This window comes from Lagenorhynchus albirostris, chromosome 15 (genome assembly GCF_949774975.1).
Source record: "Lagenorhynchus albirostris chromosome 15, mLagAlb1.1, whole genome shotgun sequence".
NCBI classification, from domain to species: Eukaryota; Metazoa; Chordata; class Mammalia; order Artiodactyla; family Delphinidae; genus Lagenorhynchus; species Lagenorhynchus albirostris.
In genome coordinates this window covers 71,381,921-71,398,315 of record NC_083109.1, presented here as the reverse complement: position 1 = coordinate 71,398,315, position 16,395 = coordinate 71,381,921, and the positions used below count along the sequence as shown (strand labels likewise).

Genomic DNA, 16,395 nt, shown 5'->3' with positions numbered 1-16,395 from the left:
TTGTGCCAAATTTGGCCACCTCAAGATGGCTCCAGTGGCTCTTTGATGCGCTTATAAATGTTTTTAGTATTTATTTTCTGGCACAACAAAATGTTCCAAGCTCATCTGGTACCTTCCTCGCGCCTGTCCAGGCTGGAATCAGCCATTTCTTCAAGGAGCCCTGGTTTCTTTCAGTGGAATATTTAGTAAACAAGATCTGGGAACTTGTGTAAATATCAGTCTGGCTATCCACCTAATTTTTCCCCATAAATTTTATACTGGAGCTTCCCTGGTGGCGCAGTGGTTAAGAATCTGCCTGCCAATGCAGGGGACATGGGTTCGAGCTCTGGTCCGGGAAGATCCCACATGCCGCGGAGCAACTAAGCCTGCGCACCACAACTACTGAGCCCGCGTGCTACAGCTACTGAAGCCCGCATGCCTAGAGCCCGTGCTCTGCAATGAGAAGCTACCGCAATGAGAAGCCCATGCACCGCAACGAAGAGTAGCCCCCGCTCACCCCAACCAGAGAAAAAGCCCGTGCACAGCAACGATGACCCAACGCAGCCAAAAATAAAAATAAATAAAAATGAATAAATTAAAAAAAATTTATACTGATGCTTCCCATTCCAATCCCCACAGTTTTTGCTCACTTCTCTCACTCCACATTTGCTTCTCCCTACTTCCTCAGTGAGAACGCTCCCAACCAGTCTGCATATTTACTCATGTGCTCAATCCTACCATACACCCAAAATAATTTCCGAATTGCCATGCCCTTACTACTAGAGCAAACTGACTTAAGAAGAATTCAAGGTTTGCAGATATTTTTTTTCTTTAGCAGAAGGTGCTTAAAAGTTACTTGAATTAGTTCTATTTTTTTGCCCTTCAGGGTATTTTTTTAAATAAATTTATTTGTTTTTTATTTTTGCCTGCGTTGGCTCTTCGTTGCTGCAGGTGGGCTTTCTCTAGTTGCGGCGAGCAGGGGCTACTCTTCGTTGGCGGTGCGCAGGCTTCTCATTGTCGTGGCTTCTCTTGTTGTGGAGCACAGGCTCTAGGTGCGCGGGCTTCAGTAGTTGTGGCATGCAGGTTTCAGTAGTTGTGGCTCACGGGCTCTATAGTGCAGGCTCAGTAGTTGTGGTGCACAGGTTGAGGTGCTCTGCGACATGTGGGATCTTCCTGGACCAGGGCGCGAACCCATGTCCCCTGCATTGGCAGGCGGATTCTTAACCACTGCGCCACCAGGGAAGCCCAAGGGTGTTATTTTTACTTATCTAAAATAGTGTTGGGTTCATTTATTTATGTCTGTATTCAGATTTTACGTACTCTGTTTCTGTTGATTTAATTTTTTAAATATGTTGACCATTATTTGAAAAGTCAAAACTATATGAGAAGGCTCAAAGAAGTGTCTCCCTTTCCCCATTCAGGGCACTGTTGTTTCCCTCAAAAAGAGGGATGTAACCCAACAACCAAGGAACCCTCATCTTCTCCCACCCCTCATGGGTGCCCAATTTTATTAGTTTTTGGTTTACCCTTCTTGTGTTTTTCTTTGGAAGAATTTGCAGATATATTTGTTTTCTTATTTCCCCTTCTTCCTTGCACACAGGAAGCATAGTTTATACTCTTTGCTTTCTTCACTTAACAGTATACCCTGGAGATCACTCCAGAGCAAATCACAGTGATATAATCTCTAAACTGCAGGTAATAAGACATTTCATTCATTTATCAATTTATTGAATGACTGTGTGCGAGCCACTGAGCTAGACAGGAAGTATAGAGAAATGAGTAAAATACAGTCCCTGACCTTAATGACCTTAGGCTCCAATGGAAAGGGGAGCCAAAAAAAAAAAAAAAAGAAAATCACAGTGTTCTGGGAACCTGGAGGAGGGAGTCAATAACAAGATGTTCGAAAGGACTGACACCTGAGCTTGAAGAATGAGAAGTAGGTGAAGAAACAGCACATGTACAGGCAGAGCTGAATAAGGGCAAGGCATGTTGCGGAAATGGGAGTTTAACAGGCTGAGACAAAACAGAGTGTGGGAGCAGAATGTGGGTGGGGAGACAGGAGTGCCCATAACGAGGCCGGGGAGGTGGCATAATGCCAGGAAAGAACTAGACAGTTATTCAGACAACCAGGAGACATGGTCCTCAAAATACCTCTTGGATCCATCCACTTCATAGGTGTTTAATTGACTGCCTGCATTGTGCCAGGTGTCACAGAAGGAGCAGCAAGAATAAGATCCCAGCCATGAGGGCGCTGATACCAGCAGGAAAACAGAACGAAAGGGAGCTCACAGAATACAGTGGAGAAAATTGCTGGCCAAACACAGAGGGATCCCTAACACCTAACACTCTAAAAAGCTAGGAGAGAGGTGGGGCGAAGGAATAGTTCCCAAAGAGTAAGGTAGACTTTTAGCTAAGTGTGTGCATGTTCAGGGGAGAGTTGGGAGCTGGAGGAGTTCCAATGCTAATGCCTGAGTGAAGAGAGGATGACATGTTGAAAGTTTTGCCAGGATTAAGACCACAGACCCATCACTCCACTCCACTCTCCACTTTGCAAAGAAACAGTAATCCTTAACAATGCAAATATGTTCTCTTCATTTTCTGTAAAAGGCTCCCCACTGCTTTGAGGATGATGTCCATGTCTCTTTTTAAAAAATAAATAATTAATTAATTAATTTTGGGGGGGTTGGGTCTTTGTTGCTGTGCGCGGGCTTTCTCTAGTTGCTCTAGTTTCAGCAAGCAGCGCCTACTCTTCGTTGCGGTGCACGGGTTTCTCATTGTGGTGGCTTCTCTTGTTGTGGAGCTCGAGCTCTAGGCATGTGGGCTTCAGTAGTTGTGGCACGCGGGCTCAGTAGTTGTGGCACACAGGCTTAGTTGCTCTGCGGCATGTGGGATCTTCCCAGACCAGGGCTCAAACCCGTGTCCCCTGCATTGGCAGGCAGATTCTTAACCACTGTGCCACCAGGGAAGTGCCTTTTATTTATTTTAAAAAATATTTATTTATTTGGCTGCACCACGTATTTGTTGAGGACCACAGATCTTCGTTGCCACGTGCAGGATCTTCGTTGTGGCACACAGGATCTTTAGTTGTGGAATGTGGGATCCAGTTCCCTGACCAGGGATCGAACCCGGGCCCCCTGCATTGGGAGAGTGGAGTCTTAGCCACTAGACCACCAGGGAAGTCCCTCCACATCTCTTTTAAACTCTGGTCCTTGGTTACTTACCTTTCCAGTTTTGTGTTTTTGTTTTTTTTTTAAATTCCTCCCTCTTATCTTATACTCGACATAATGAAGTTTTCTTACCTTGTCGTATCCTATTTCCCCTGCCTAGAAATCCATCACCCAAAGCTGAATTAGCTGTACTATCATAGTGCCCTGTGCTTCACCTAATAGATCTCATCTAATTCTCTGAATCTACCATTAGTTTGAACTCCTTGAGAGCAAGAAGTGGTTTAATTAGTTACATCCGAGGCACCTAGCCTAATGTCCTAATGCCCAACTAATTTGAATGAATGAAAGCTGCCTTCATTGCGGAGTTGGGTGGAGGATTTTGAACTAGACCCTAGGAACTATGGCCTTCAGTCTCTGTTACTATAGTTTAAGGGTTCATCCTAGGGCATGGAGAAACCATTTGGTTGAAAATCATTAAAATAATTTAGAATTAGGCATAGATTTATCCCCAAAGATCAGCATACTCAAACTGATAACTTTAATGCCTATCAGTCTTTTATGTAAAGCAGATAAGGGCCCCATGCAACGTACCACAAGCCTAGGATAAGTCCCTGGTCTAGTCGCGGGATTTCTTTTTGCACTCAAGACTCCGCCCATGGGCCCCCAAATGGCGGAAGAACTGTACCCTTCGTCGTGACTTCTCACACGACTGCGGAGGTATCCCGACGCTACGCCGGCGGCCTAGGCGGGGCGGCCGGCTCTTCCTTCCTCTCTGCTTCTTCGGCTCCACCCCCAGCGCTTCAGACGCTCATTGTGAAGCGACAGCGGTTGGCAGCCTTTCGGGCTCCTTGAGACCTAGAGACCATAAGTCCTTGGCGCGCGTGAGCGCCCGCGCTGCTCTTTCCCAACTCCAAAGGCGAGGGGCGCGAGATTCACCTTTTTTTATTCTCGCCTCTCCCGCCCGGAGCTAAACGCCCCGGTGCGCGCGGACAGCTCGCGCCGCCGCTCCCTCTTCTCCCCCCGCTTCGGGAGCTCCCGCCCGGGAGCTCTTCCCCCTCCCCTTTCCCCGGCGACGCGCACGCGCGCCAAGCCGGCTCGCGCCCTCTTGCTTTCCTCCGGCCCGCGAGACCCCCTCCCCTTCCGCCTCGCGGCGCTTCCTCGCACCGCGATCTTCTCTCTCCACCCCCGACACCGCGGGGCTCGCCCCCGCCCGCCAACGGCGGGTCCCCAGCTTCCCAGTCCCCGTCGTTTCCCGCGCTCTCCGGCGGGGGCCCAGCCCCGGCTTCCTCTCTCCCTCCCTTCCCCCTAATTCCCCTTCCGGACGCTGCCATCATGTTGAAGCCTCAGCCGCCACAACAGACCTCCCAGCCCCAGCAGCCGCCCCCCACGCAACAGGCCGTGGCCCGCCGGCCTCCCGGGGGCACCAGCCCTCCCAACGGCGGCCTCCCGGGGCCCCTGGCCTCCACCTCGGCTCCCCCAGGGCCTCCCGCCGCTGCTTCCCCCTGCTTGGGGCCTGCAGCCGCTGCCGGGAGCGGGCTCCGCCGGGGAGCTGAGAGCATCTTGGCGCCGCCGCCGCCGCAGCAGCAACATCAGGAGAGGCCAGGGGCAGCGGCCATCGGCAGCGCCAGGTGAGGATGGGTGGGTTTCCGGGCGCTGGAGCCGAGGTGGCTGAGACACCGCGCGAGGCGGACTTCCAGCCTGGCCACCTTTGAGGGGCGCCAGGGGGAGTGGGGAAACCCCGGGAAGCTGGGGTTGGGCTCCTCAGGTCCAAACAGGTCGGAGGAAAAGGGCCCCCGGATGGCCACCGGGGCATTTAGGGGCCGTGTTCACCTCTGCGAGCCTAGTCAGGGCTCGGGACCTGGGCTTTAAGGGCAGGCAGGGCGCATCCCGCCAGCGGCGTCGGAACGAGGAGTTTGGGGGGGGGTGAAGAGGTGATCGGGGTCCCCGGCTCCATTACCACGAAGGGTCTGGCGGTCCCCGGCTTCAGCCAATGGGGAGTCAGCTGCGGGAAGGGGTCCCTGGCCGTAGCCAATGGAGGGGGGCGCGCGGCCCACAGTTTGGCCAATGGGGAGGGAGGGACTTGGGAGCGAGTTGCTACCTCCCCCTTCCCAGTCTGGCCAGTAGGAGGGGAGCAGGGTGGGCGGGGGGACGGGAGGAGGGACGAAGCTGGGAGGACTGCGGGTCGGGAACCTCCAGCGCGCGCGCGCGCTCTTCCCCTACGTGTGCGCGGATGCTGTGTCTTATGACCCGGCCATTCTCCAGCCCCGGGTAACATATAGGGCAGCTGCTGGGAGTGTGCGTGGACGGGATCGCCTGGTGTTGTTGGATGAGTGGTGGACACCCCACTCGGTTTCTTCTTGTGTGGGTGTATGGAATTGAGAGTGGAGGTACACGCAGGCGCAATGGGTTCTGATCGCGTGAGGGGGGGTTGGAAGAGGCCCGTGGGCTTTAGTGCGCAGGCGCAGACCGGGCGAGGCTTCCCGGTGGATAGGTTTTGCGGCTGCGCTGTCCCCCAGCCCCGCCAACGGCCCCCCTGATCGCCCTCTTCAACCGCTGGTTACATCACCCAGCGAGGAGCAGGGTTACCGGGCGATAGGTGACCCCTCCCAGAGTGGGTAACAGGCTGAATGAGTAAAGAAGTCGAGAAGGGTGGATTATAGAGGGAGTACCCCCATCCTCCAGGGTTTAGGACGTAAAAATGATGGTCTTTTCTGTTTCGGAAGTAATATGCCTGAGCTAGGTAGTTCCAAATCTGCACTCTGTGAGTTTCCACCTTTACATCGGTGGTGGGTTATTTGTTGTCGAATATTGTAGCATTTGTCTTTTGGAAGCATGCGGCCCTGGCCCTCTTGCAGAAAGTGAGACGGTTGTGTTGAATTGGCTTCTTAAAGCAATTGACAACTGTTGATGATTGACTGGCATTTGGAGAAAATGGCTTTTAATGCCTGTGTTTCTCTCTCTATAAAGTGGGAATTTGAAAATCTTATTGATTAATTGGTTTGTACCCTAAATGATCATCTTCACATGGCATCTGACTCTAGCATACCAAGTTCTTTGAAATCAGTTGTATAAGAGGGATTGAACATATTTAAATAACTAGTTTCTCATTTCTTTCTCTTACAGGGGACAAAGCACAGGAAAGGGACCCCCCCAGTCACCGGTGAGTGCCTTTTCCCCCCTGCCTAAGGTACAGAGACCTAAAAGATGTATATGTGGGGGTATAGGGCAGATTAGGTGCAGAAATAGTCAGATGGGTTCAGAAGCGCAAGGGGCACAGCACATACAAGGTGGGTGTGCATGGAATGTGGACATTTTGAAGGAAGGTGAGATGGTGACTGGCTGTTCCTTTATTTGTCCCTCTCCTGTGTTACTGACAGGTGTTTGAGGGTGTCTACAACAATTCCAGGATGCTGCATTTCCTTACAGCTGTTGTGGTAAGTGGGTACCTAACCTCTAGGTTGAGGAATGTAATGCATCAGTTTGCTAAAGGCACTCTTCTTACCCCCCGCCCCCCTTTCAGGGCTCCACTTGTGATGTAAAGGTAAAGAATGGTACCACCTATGAAGGTATCTTCAAGACCCTGAGCTCAAAGGTCAGTGTATTCAAATTAGCTTAGCTTTGGAGTTACATGGGAGGATGAGGGGGAGAATGAAATAGGCTCAGTTGCAGATATAAATTGAGTGGTGTTGGTCAGCATTGTGGCTGTACTCATTTTTGTAGGCCTGTGCCGGAATAGTGCTGCATGCACTTAAAAGATATGGGTTTGAGATTTGAGGGCTCAGTACTATGATGTTAAAATGCTCAACTTTAAAGATGTGAATTTTTAAGTTTGGGACTTTGGCTAAGTCCTGTGGCTGGTGTTGAGAAGACAGTGCACGTGAGAATGTGGTGTTGGGGAAAGTTTAGAAAGGGTAAAACAAAAGTAGTCATAGTTTTGTCTTCACATTTCTTGATCCTGACCCTTGGGTGTTGGGAAATGGGACTTTTGTAGTTTGAACTGGCAGTAGACGCTGTGCACCGGAAAGCATCGGAGCCAGCAGGTGGTCCTCGTCGGGAAGACATTGTGGACACCATGGTGTTTAAGCCAAGTGATGTCATGCTTGTCCACTTCCGAAATGTTGACTTCAATTATGCTACTAAAGGTATATTTTTGGGCCAGGGTGTTATGTCAGACCCACTTCTTGAGTAGAGGGCAGAGAACGTGATGACTTGTTTCTCCTCCTCCCTCCCCCTCTTTACCATCTTCCTTTATCTCTGAGGAAGATGGCTAGATTTTTCTTCTTGAGAATATGTCTTAGTGTCTGAGATGCAGGGGAAGGAGTTCCAGCCTGTGTTGTGGTTCTTCATAGTCTCCTTGCTTTGTTTCCAACTCCTTGCTCCTTCTGAACTCTTAGAATGAGGCTTTTTATGCCGTACCCCCCCTTGCCCCCACCCCCAGACTCCGGCACACAGAAACTTTTCTTTACTCCCGTGGTGGGAGGGGTGTTGGAAAGAAGGCTGTGAAATATCACCTGACTCCTGATCTTCAATCTGCCCTCACAGACAAGTTCACTGATTCAGCCATTGCCATGAACTCGAAGGTGAATGGGGAGCACAAGGAGAAGGTGCTTCAGCGCTGGGAGGGGGGCGACAGCAACAGCGATGACTACGACCTGGAGTCTGACATGGTACAGTCTCCTTCCCTGAGAACCTGAGAGCTGGGGAGCTCTGCTCCCAGAATGTGGGTTGTTGACACTGCATAATTCTTGGAACCGAGCGTTGCTGGGGTGGGCGGGGGGGACCACTTTTACTATTGCTTGTTGATGGCAGTTAGAGTCCAATGGAAAATACAGAAAATAACAAAACAGAAATACCTGTTCTTCCATCATCTGTGATTGACAGCTGTTAACCTTTGCTTCAAGTCAGTTTCTTTCCAGCCTGGAAAAAAAAATATATATAGATGAGATTGAGTACTGTGTAGGCCCATTTTCCTTTATCAGAACAACTACTGTGAACATTTAAAGTTGCTCATTAGTGAGCGCATTGTTATTTCACTGCATTAATTTGTCTAAAATTTACTTTTCTTATAGATTTTGAATTTTTCATGTTGGTCTGTGGATCTAGTCATTGCTCTTAACTGTTGTGTAGTGTCCTATTTATATACATGTACATGTATGTATATACAACAAATTGTATTTATCCCTTTCCTTACTGATTGGTGTTTCTTTGGGCATTATTTTGGTATTGAAAATAGCGCCTTAGTGAATTGTTAGAACATGTATCCCCATGTACGTATGCCAGAATTTCCCTGGGATATAAACCTGGAAACGGATGTTAGGTCTTAAAGACTTCTCTTTTGCTAGATATTGCCGGTTTGTACTACAGTCCGTAGTACTAGTTGACATTCCCACCAGCTGTGTTCCTTTTTTCACTCTTGATTTGGTCAGATTTTTAGTCTTTCAACCTGATGGATGACAAAGACAGGTTATTGTTGCTTTCCTTTCTGGGTTTTAAAACATTCTCCCTTTTCCTTTAGTCCAATGGATGGGACCCCAATGAAATGTTCAAGTTCAATGAGGAGAATTACGGCATAAAGACCACCTATGACAGCAGTCTCTCTTCTTACACGTGAGTGTCTTTTGGTACTTCTCATGTGGTACAGCTTGAGGTGTGGGGTCATCAAGAGAGGCGGGTGGGTCTCTAGGTGGAACGTAGCTTTTGTACATGCTTTTCTGGGTGCTGGGTTGCCCACTCTCCACTCCTGATCTGCCTGTGAACTGCTCCCGCAGAGGTTTTCTCTTTTAACCTTGATTCCATGAGTAGAATTAACTGCTTTCTTGTCGATACTTTTCCTCTAAAACCTTAACAGATTTACATGTGTGTCTAAGTGTCCCTCAGATTCAGAGATAGGCCTTGCTGCTCTGCCTGGGACCCTCCTAAATGCCAGTTCAATACATGCTGAGTTGTTGAAGGGTTTAAGCACCTACATATCTGAGCTGGTGATGGGACTGATAGAAATGTCTTCCCTTTTTCCCCTCTTGTCCTGTGGCACTGGGATGGTCGTGGTCCTCTCAGGGTGCCCTTAGAGAAGGACAACTCGGAAGAATTTCGTCAGCGGGAGCTGCGTGCAGCCCAGTTGGCTCGAGAGATTGAATCGAGCCCCCAGTACCGCCTGCGGATCGCCATGGAGAATGATGACGGGCGCACCGAGGAGGAGAAGCACAGTGCAGTTCAGCGACAGGGTTCAGGGCGAGAGAGCCCCAGCTTGGCATCTAGGTGATTACTAGGGGTGGCTGGTCCATGTGGGGCTCACCGTTTGGGCCAGGGCTTGGGCCAAGAGCTCGGTATACTCTTGTTGAAGCCTCACAGCCATATAGGTTTATACATAGTTATTCCTAGTTCTTAGGTTTAGGAGACTGAAGTCTAGAATCATTAGGTAATTTGCCCAAGGTAACAAGGCTAAAGCTTATGGATTAAGGACAGGTTTTTCTCAGCTTTTTGATACATGTTCTTTTTTCCTCTGCATATTCATTCATATGTTTTTCTACTCTTCCCTTTATGAAAATGAAACCAAAGCGTATAGTGTCTTATAAAAGCTGCACCTTAAACCACAGTGTGAAACTACCTTTCTTGTAGGCCAGGAGGGTTAGGATTGTGGAGTACTGGCTGCTTTGTTCTGGTCAGGGGTTGATGCAACATAAGGGCATAATCCTGGAGTCACAGAACACATAACCAGGACAGTTCGTCGAGTGCAAGAGTGCAGATAGCCGAAACCAGGCATAGTTGTGTGTGTGTGTTGAGGCAGGAGGTAGACTTTAGGAGGAGGGCTTCATCTTTGTAAAATGTGTTTTGTGGCTACTTAATGTTATTTGAACTCTCTCCCCAGGGAGGGAAAGTATATCCCTCTACCCCAACGAGTTCGGGAAGGTCCCCGGGGAGGAGTTCGATGCAGTAGTTCTCGGGGTGGCCGGCCTGGCCTTAGCGCTTTGCCACCTCGTGGCCCTCACCATCTTGACAATAGCAGCCCTGGCCCAGGTTCTGAGACACGCGGTATCAATGGAGGTGAGTTATGAAGCAGACTTGCTGGGGGCAGGGAACAGGAAGGTAAGGAGGTGGGGAAGACAATTAAAAGGATTTAGATGGGTTAGAAGGAAGGTGTGTTGATGGTAATGTAATAGCAAGAACTCTGCCTCTTTTTTCCCATCTTTAAAAAAAAAAAAAAAAAATTAGGCCCTTCCCGCATGTCCCCTAAGGCACAGCGGCCTCTGAGAGGTGCCAAGACTCTGTCTTCCCCCAGCAGCAGGCCTTCTGGAGAAGCTTCTGTTCCACCTCCTCCTGCAGGTAAGATTCCAGTGGTGTTACATGAAGAAATGGATAGAAATTTGTGAAGGGATGTAAGCATGTCAGTTGTTAGAATGCTGGGATGGGAGACAGTTTCGAGATGTGATGAAAGGTGTTTTGGAGGCTTGGATTTATGCTTTTTAGGAAATAATTTTTCAGTTTCCCTCGTGCAGAAATCCCAGCGTGGCAATCCATGGGTTGTGTCTGGCCAGCAGATGTCTTTTGTTTAAATTAGTTGCCAACATTTTAAGACAGGAGAAAACATAGAAAATTTCTAATTTCTTTTGAAATACAGAAAGTTCTGCCAACACTGAACCTGTCTTGCTGCATAGCTCTGGTTGGCTGGAACTGAGTCATGCCTGTCCCTTTCAGCATTCCAGTCTTTCATGGTAGCCATGAAGCCATTTTACCTGCTTACCCTATCTGCCTTGCCCTTCTAAGTATTTAGGTTTGTGACCTTGTGGATAAACTTTTCTTGGTGTTTCTGGTGAGTCCCCGGTACCCATTGCTCATTGACCAGCAGTAACTATCACGTCGCTCTCCCTTTTCTTCCAGTAGGCCGGATGTACCCCCCACGCTCTCCCAAGTCAGCTGCCCCTGCCCCAATCTCAGCTTCCTGTCCTGAGCCTCCCATCGGCTCAGCAGTACCGACCTCTTCAGCTTCCATCCCCGTGACATCATCAGTTGGGGATCCTGGAGTAGGCTCCATTTCCCCAGCTTCTCCAAAGATCTCACTGGCACCCACAGATGGTAAGAGCCACCTGCTTGAGGGCCGTGGACAGTGGGAAGTGTGGTTCTGGAGAGAAGGGCCTTCATGCATCTCTCCTTTCTTGTTCAGTAAAAGAACTCCCAGCCAAGGAACCTGGGAGAACGCTGGAGTCCCAGGAGCTGTCCCGGATAGCAGGGAAAGGTGAGGATTTTTTTTTTTTTTTTTTTTTTTCTGCCAGAGTCTATTATTCCTTGGATTAGGACAGACTTTCAGTTAGGAAAGTTGTTGGGATTCAGAAGAAGACAACGTGTATCAGCCCTCTGATCCTAACTTAAAGGGCTCTAAAGAGCTCTTCTTCTTGTTTTCCGTGGTTTCTTTGTCCTTTGGGGTGCTGTGTAGCCACCTTCGAGAAAAGAAATGTATATTTTTTCCTTTTTCGGTATTTCTCATAGTCCCTGGCCTTCAGAACGAGCAGAAACGCTTTCAACTGGAAGAACTGAGAAAATTTGGGGCCCAGTTTAAGGTGAGAAAAGTGTGGGAATGAGCTAGGATGTTAGGATGGAGATGAAGGGGGTTATGGAATAGGCACTGGTGGCACCAAGAGGTGAGAGCAAGCAAAGATGAAGGAAGGAAGGGGGGCTTGGGGTCTGGACTGGACAGTACTCTGTACGTTGTGTATGTGTTTCTCTCCTTCCAGCTTCAGCCCAGTAGCTCCCCTGAGACCAGCCTGGATCCTTTTCCTCCCCGGATCCTAAAGGAGGAGGCCAAAGGGAAGGAGAAGGAGGTTGATGGTCTTTTGGCTTCAGAGCCCATGGGGTCCCCTGTTTCCTCCAAGACAGAATCCATATCGGATAAGGAGGACAAACCACCCCTGCCACCAGCAGGAGGCGCCGAAGGGCCGGATCAGCCCCCACCGCCTTGCCCAAGCCAAACCAGTAGCCCCCCAGTGGGCCTCATCAAGGGAGATGACAAGGATGAGGGCCCTGTTGCTGAGTGAGTGGGGTGGGGAGCTGGGTGGGTATCGGGTGATGAGGGGAAACCGTGAGCATTTACTTTATTTTTCTCTCATAGACAAGTGAAGAAGTCAACATTGAACCCTAATGCCAAGGAGTTCAATCCCACTAAGCCGCTGCTGTCTGTGGTGAGACGGGCTGGGGGCATGTGGGCTTCGGGTTCCGTGAGGGAGACTTGGGAGCAGGTGCTAGAGCAGTGCGGGGCGGGGGCACCTGACTGTCAGGCAGCGAGAGGTGCCAGATGGTAGTTAGGACACGGGCCCACTGACTGCGCGTGACCCTCTGCCTGCAGGCTTTGTGATCTCAGGCCACTTAACCTCTCTGTCTCAGGTTCCTCACCTGTAATTTGAGAAAGCTCATCTCATAGGGTTTGACGTGAGGCTTAACCAAGAAAAAGCATAGGATGCGTTGGGCGCACAGCACTCCGTGGATGCTGTTGACTGGCGGGGGGGTACAAAAGTCATTAAGATATCTTACACGTGTCCTCCTTTGTCTCTCACAGAATAAATCCACCAGTACTCCAACTTCTCCTGGGCCCCGGACTCATTCAACTCCCTCCATCCCGGTGCTGACAGCAGGCCAGAGTGGGCTATATAGCCCCCAGTACATTTCCTACATACCTCAGATCCACATGGGACCAGCTGTTCAGGTGAGAGAAGAGACTGGGTGGCCCAGGGTAAGAGGTTTGGCTGGGCTACCTGAGGGACCGAGTCACACCTGTTCTGAGCATTGATAAGCAAGTCGTTCAGTCTCACCTGTGTTCTTGTCCCTAGGCACCTCAGATGTATCCATATCCTGTGTCCAACTCAGTGCCTGGACAGCAGGGCAAGTACCGGGGAGCAAAAGGTGAGCAGGGTCAGGAGGGGCAGGCGGTGGCACTGCCTGGTGCCTGCTGGCAGATGGAGCTTGAGCTCTGCACTATTTTCCCCCCACCGGCAGGCTCCCTGCCCCCCCAGCGCTCGGACCAACACCAGCCAGCCTCAGCCCCTCCGATGATGCAGGCCGCCGCCGCTGCTGGCCCCCCTCTGGTGGCTGCCACACCTTATTCTTCCTACATCCCCTACAATCCACAGCAGTTCCCAGGCCAGCCCGCCATGATGCAGCCCATGGCCCACTACCCCTCGCAGGTGACTGAGGCGCGGGAGGAGAGAGGGGTGCAGAGCCCCCGCTTCTTAGGAAGCCCGTCTTCTCCATCTCCCAGACTCCGGGAGCTGGCGAGGGAGGCAGGCAGAGTTCTGGGTGGTGGTGTCCCACTTGGGCTTCAGTCCTGGCTCTGGTAAGACCTGTGCAAGGCAGTGGATCCCTGGGCCTTAGTAGTGCTACACTTTATAGGGAAAAAGACTTAGTAGGGTTATTGTGAACGGGAAGCAGGGTGGTCGTGATGAGACCAGGGTAGCGCTGTTCCCAGGGTGCTCGGCAGCAGGCTACGCCTCCCGAGCCCTCCGCCGAGCCGACCGCTCCTCTCCTTGCTCCTCCAGCCGGTGTTTGCCCCCATGCTTCAAAGCAACCCACGCATGCTGACGTCGGGGAGCCATCCCCAGGCCATTGTGTCGTCCTCCACCCCTCAGTACCCTTCTGCAGAGCAGCCCACCCCCCAAGCCCTTTATGGTGAGTTCTGTACCCTCCCCCCTCCCGCTGTGCTCCTCGGCCCCCTCCAGTGTGCTCAGCCCTGATTCTCTCCCCCTTTCCTGCTGTAGCCACTGTTCACCAGTCCTATCCACACCATGCCACGCAGCTCCATGCCCACCAGCCGCAGCCGGCCACCACGCCTACTGGGAGCCAGCCGCAGTCCCAGCATGCAGCCCCCAGTCCCGTCCAGGTGCCTGCCATGGGGGATCCAAGTGGGCGGGGCAGGAGTGAGTGGCTGCAAGAGGGATAGGGTAGGGATCATTCCCCAGCGGGGAGGGAGGACCAGGGGTCAGCAAGTGGTAGGCCGGGGGACCGGAGAAGGAAGTGGCACTCACCCTCCACTTCTCCTTGACAGCACCAGGCGGGGCAGGCCCCACACCTGGGCAGTGGACAGCCACAGCAGAACCTGTACCACCCAGGGGCCCTGACAGGCACGCCGCCTTCTCTGCCGCCGGGACCTTCTGCGCAGTCCCCTCAGAGCAGCTTCCCCCAGCCAGCCGCTGTGTATGCTATCCATGCCCACCAGCAGCTGCCCCACGGCTTCACCAACATGGCCCATGTTACCCAGGTAAGAGCCCACGTGACCTGCTTTGCCACAAGGACCTGAACCCTCAGTGCACCTTTCACTTCAGGCTCCTGACACTGGGATTTTCAGAGCCCGTGTCTGAAAGGTGCCGCTTTTTGTTCTCTGCAGGCCCATGTCCAAACTGGAATCACAGCAGCCCCGCCCCCTCACCCTGGGGCTCCCCACCCGCCCCAGGTGATGCTGCTGCACCCACCCCAGAGCCATGGGGGCCCCCCCCAAGGCGCGGTGCCCCAGAGTGGGGTGCCTGCACTCTCAGCTTCCACACCCTCACCCTATCCCTACATCGGACACCCCCAAGGTGAGCAGCCTGGCCAGGCGCCTGGATTTCCAGGAGGAGCCGATGACAGGATTCGTGAGTTCTCGTTAGCTGGGGGAATTTGGCATGGAAGAGCTGATGGGCTGCAGGTGGGGCAGGATGCACGGGTTCTGGGTGGGGAGTGAGGGGTCTTGGAGGCAGGGCTGTCCCACAGGGCGCCTGCCGACCTGCACCTGTCTGTGAAGTATGTAGGGTGGGCAGAAGCCACAGTCGCCGCCGCCAGGGGCTTGCTCCTGGCTCTGTCCTTTGCTTCCCTCCGTCCTCGCTCAGTTGTGATCCAGCAGCCCCCCTCCCCACTGCCTCCCCAGCTCTCAGTGACCCCGACTGTCTCCTGACTTAGCCGAGGTAAGGTCAGCGCAGCAGACAGGGCCAGGCTGGGGTGTGGGGGGCTGAGCTGGGCACATGAGGAAGGGCTCTGGCTCACTGGGAAACGGCGATTGATCTGTGCTTCTGACAGCCCCATGAGACACCTTGAGGAGGCGCTCCTACCAGCACTGCCCCACACCCCGCACTGGACGGCACTGGATGCAGGGACAGCTGCTTGGGTTCTAATGCTCCTGCTCTCTTCTCTTTCCCCTCCAACCAGTTCAATCTCATCCCTCCCAGCAGCTCCCCTTCCACCCCCCGGGGAACTGAAGATTGTCCTGGCCGCGACCTGAGACCTCCATGAGTGGAGGGAAGAGTGACCTATGTCTCTTCCCCCAGCAGCTCGGACCAGTCCCAGCCCCCCAATCCCCCTTTCCCCCCGGGGGCGGGGGGAGCTGGGGAATTCCTGCCAAGCACCTTGAATGGGAAGGGGGGCCTCAAAGTGGGCAGGGCCGGGGTCCAGCGGGGGTGGGGGGTTCCTGCTCTGCCCCTGCCCATCCCCACCCCATCTTGCCCTTCCATCCTCTCATCTATCCCCCACCGCTGGAGACGAAGATCTTTTATTTTCTATTATTTATAACCTCAGACTTGGGCCCCCTGTTCTTTCTTCCCCATTAACTTGAATGACCTGCGTGAGAGACACAGATGCCCCACAAAGGATGGTTGGACAAGGACTTTTACTTTTTATTACATAAAAATATTTAAAAAAAATTAAAAAAAATAAAATTTTAAACTAACTTAACCCGCTTATAGTTTCCTCTTTGGAGAATAGTGAGATCGCAGCTCCGTTTTACGTGGTTCCCAAGGTGGGGCAGTGTGACAGTACAGCCCAAAGATGCCTTTCTGGTTCTGTAAGTGCTGCACAGGTCACCCAGTCTCTGTGGCTGTTTTCTCCCCTCAAAGTTGGCCTCATAGGTATGGTTTGAGGTTTTCATTTCTGATATAAGTACTTCATGAGTTATGTCTACCTCTTTACACTGAAAAGTACGTTTAGTGTTTTGGGCCACTGGAAATAAGGGCCTGACTGGTACACAGCTGAGAGGTCTTGGGTGTGGGTGAGAGCTGTAAGATGAAGCTGCTGGTGAAAGTGGGGAGAGGGCTGAACTGAGCCAGGCTGAGGGGAGCAGGAGCTAAATGAGGAAGAGGGGAGGCAAGTATGGGATGGAGAAATAACAGGCTGCAGAAGAGGGGGTTCTTTCAGAGACGGAATTCTTACTAAAGGACCTGGCCTTGGTTTCTTGTCTATAAAGTGAAGATTCACCCTTAGAGGTTAGAGGATGGGACTGGTGTTCAGTTATAGGCAGAGAAAA

The 16,395-nt window shown here is 51.8% G+C and overlaps 1 protein-coding gene across 34 annotated transcripts; it reads left to right on the top strand.

Annotated features, from left to right (window-relative positions):
* The first annotated feature begins 4,056 nt into the window (after nucleotides 1–4,056).
* ATXN2L (ataxin 2 like) lies at nucleotides 4,057–15,827 on the top strand. Of its 34 annotated transcripts, none has more exons than XM_060124166.1 (24): nucleotides 4,222–4,774; nucleotides 6,270–6,306; nucleotides 6,524–6,580; nucleotides 6,667–6,738; nucleotides 7,138–7,288; nucleotides 7,689–7,813; nucleotides 8,662–8,753; nucleotides 9,201–9,401; nucleotides 10,012–10,187; nucleotides 10,356–10,466; nucleotides 11,022–11,216; nucleotides 11,305–11,376; nucleotides 11,628–11,698; nucleotides 11,873–12,168; nucleotides 12,247–12,316; nucleotides 12,691–12,837; nucleotides 12,962–13,034; nucleotides 13,128–13,315; nucleotides 13,667–13,796; nucleotides 13,886–14,007; nucleotides 14,173–14,385; nucleotides 14,512–14,701; nucleotides 15,028–15,064; nucleotides 15,329–15,827. In XM_060124166.1, exons 1-23 carry the CDS (start codon nucleotides 4,479–4,481, stop codon nucleotides 15,057–15,059), a joined length of 3,117 nt encoding a protein of 1,038 aa, XP_059980149.1. In that variant the 5' UTR covers nucleotides 4,222–4,478; the 3' UTR covers nucleotides 15,060–15,064; nucleotides 15,329–15,827. The 34 variants fall into 34 exon arrangements, 26 of the variants coding, with proteins under 26 accessions (XP_059980150.1, XP_059980159.1, XP_059980155.1 ...); XM_060124165.1 differs by having other exon boundaries at nucleotides 15,306–15,827; XM_060124164.1 differs by having other exon boundaries at nucleotides 15,177–15,827.
* Nucleotides 15,828–16,395: the final 568 nt, after the last annotated feature.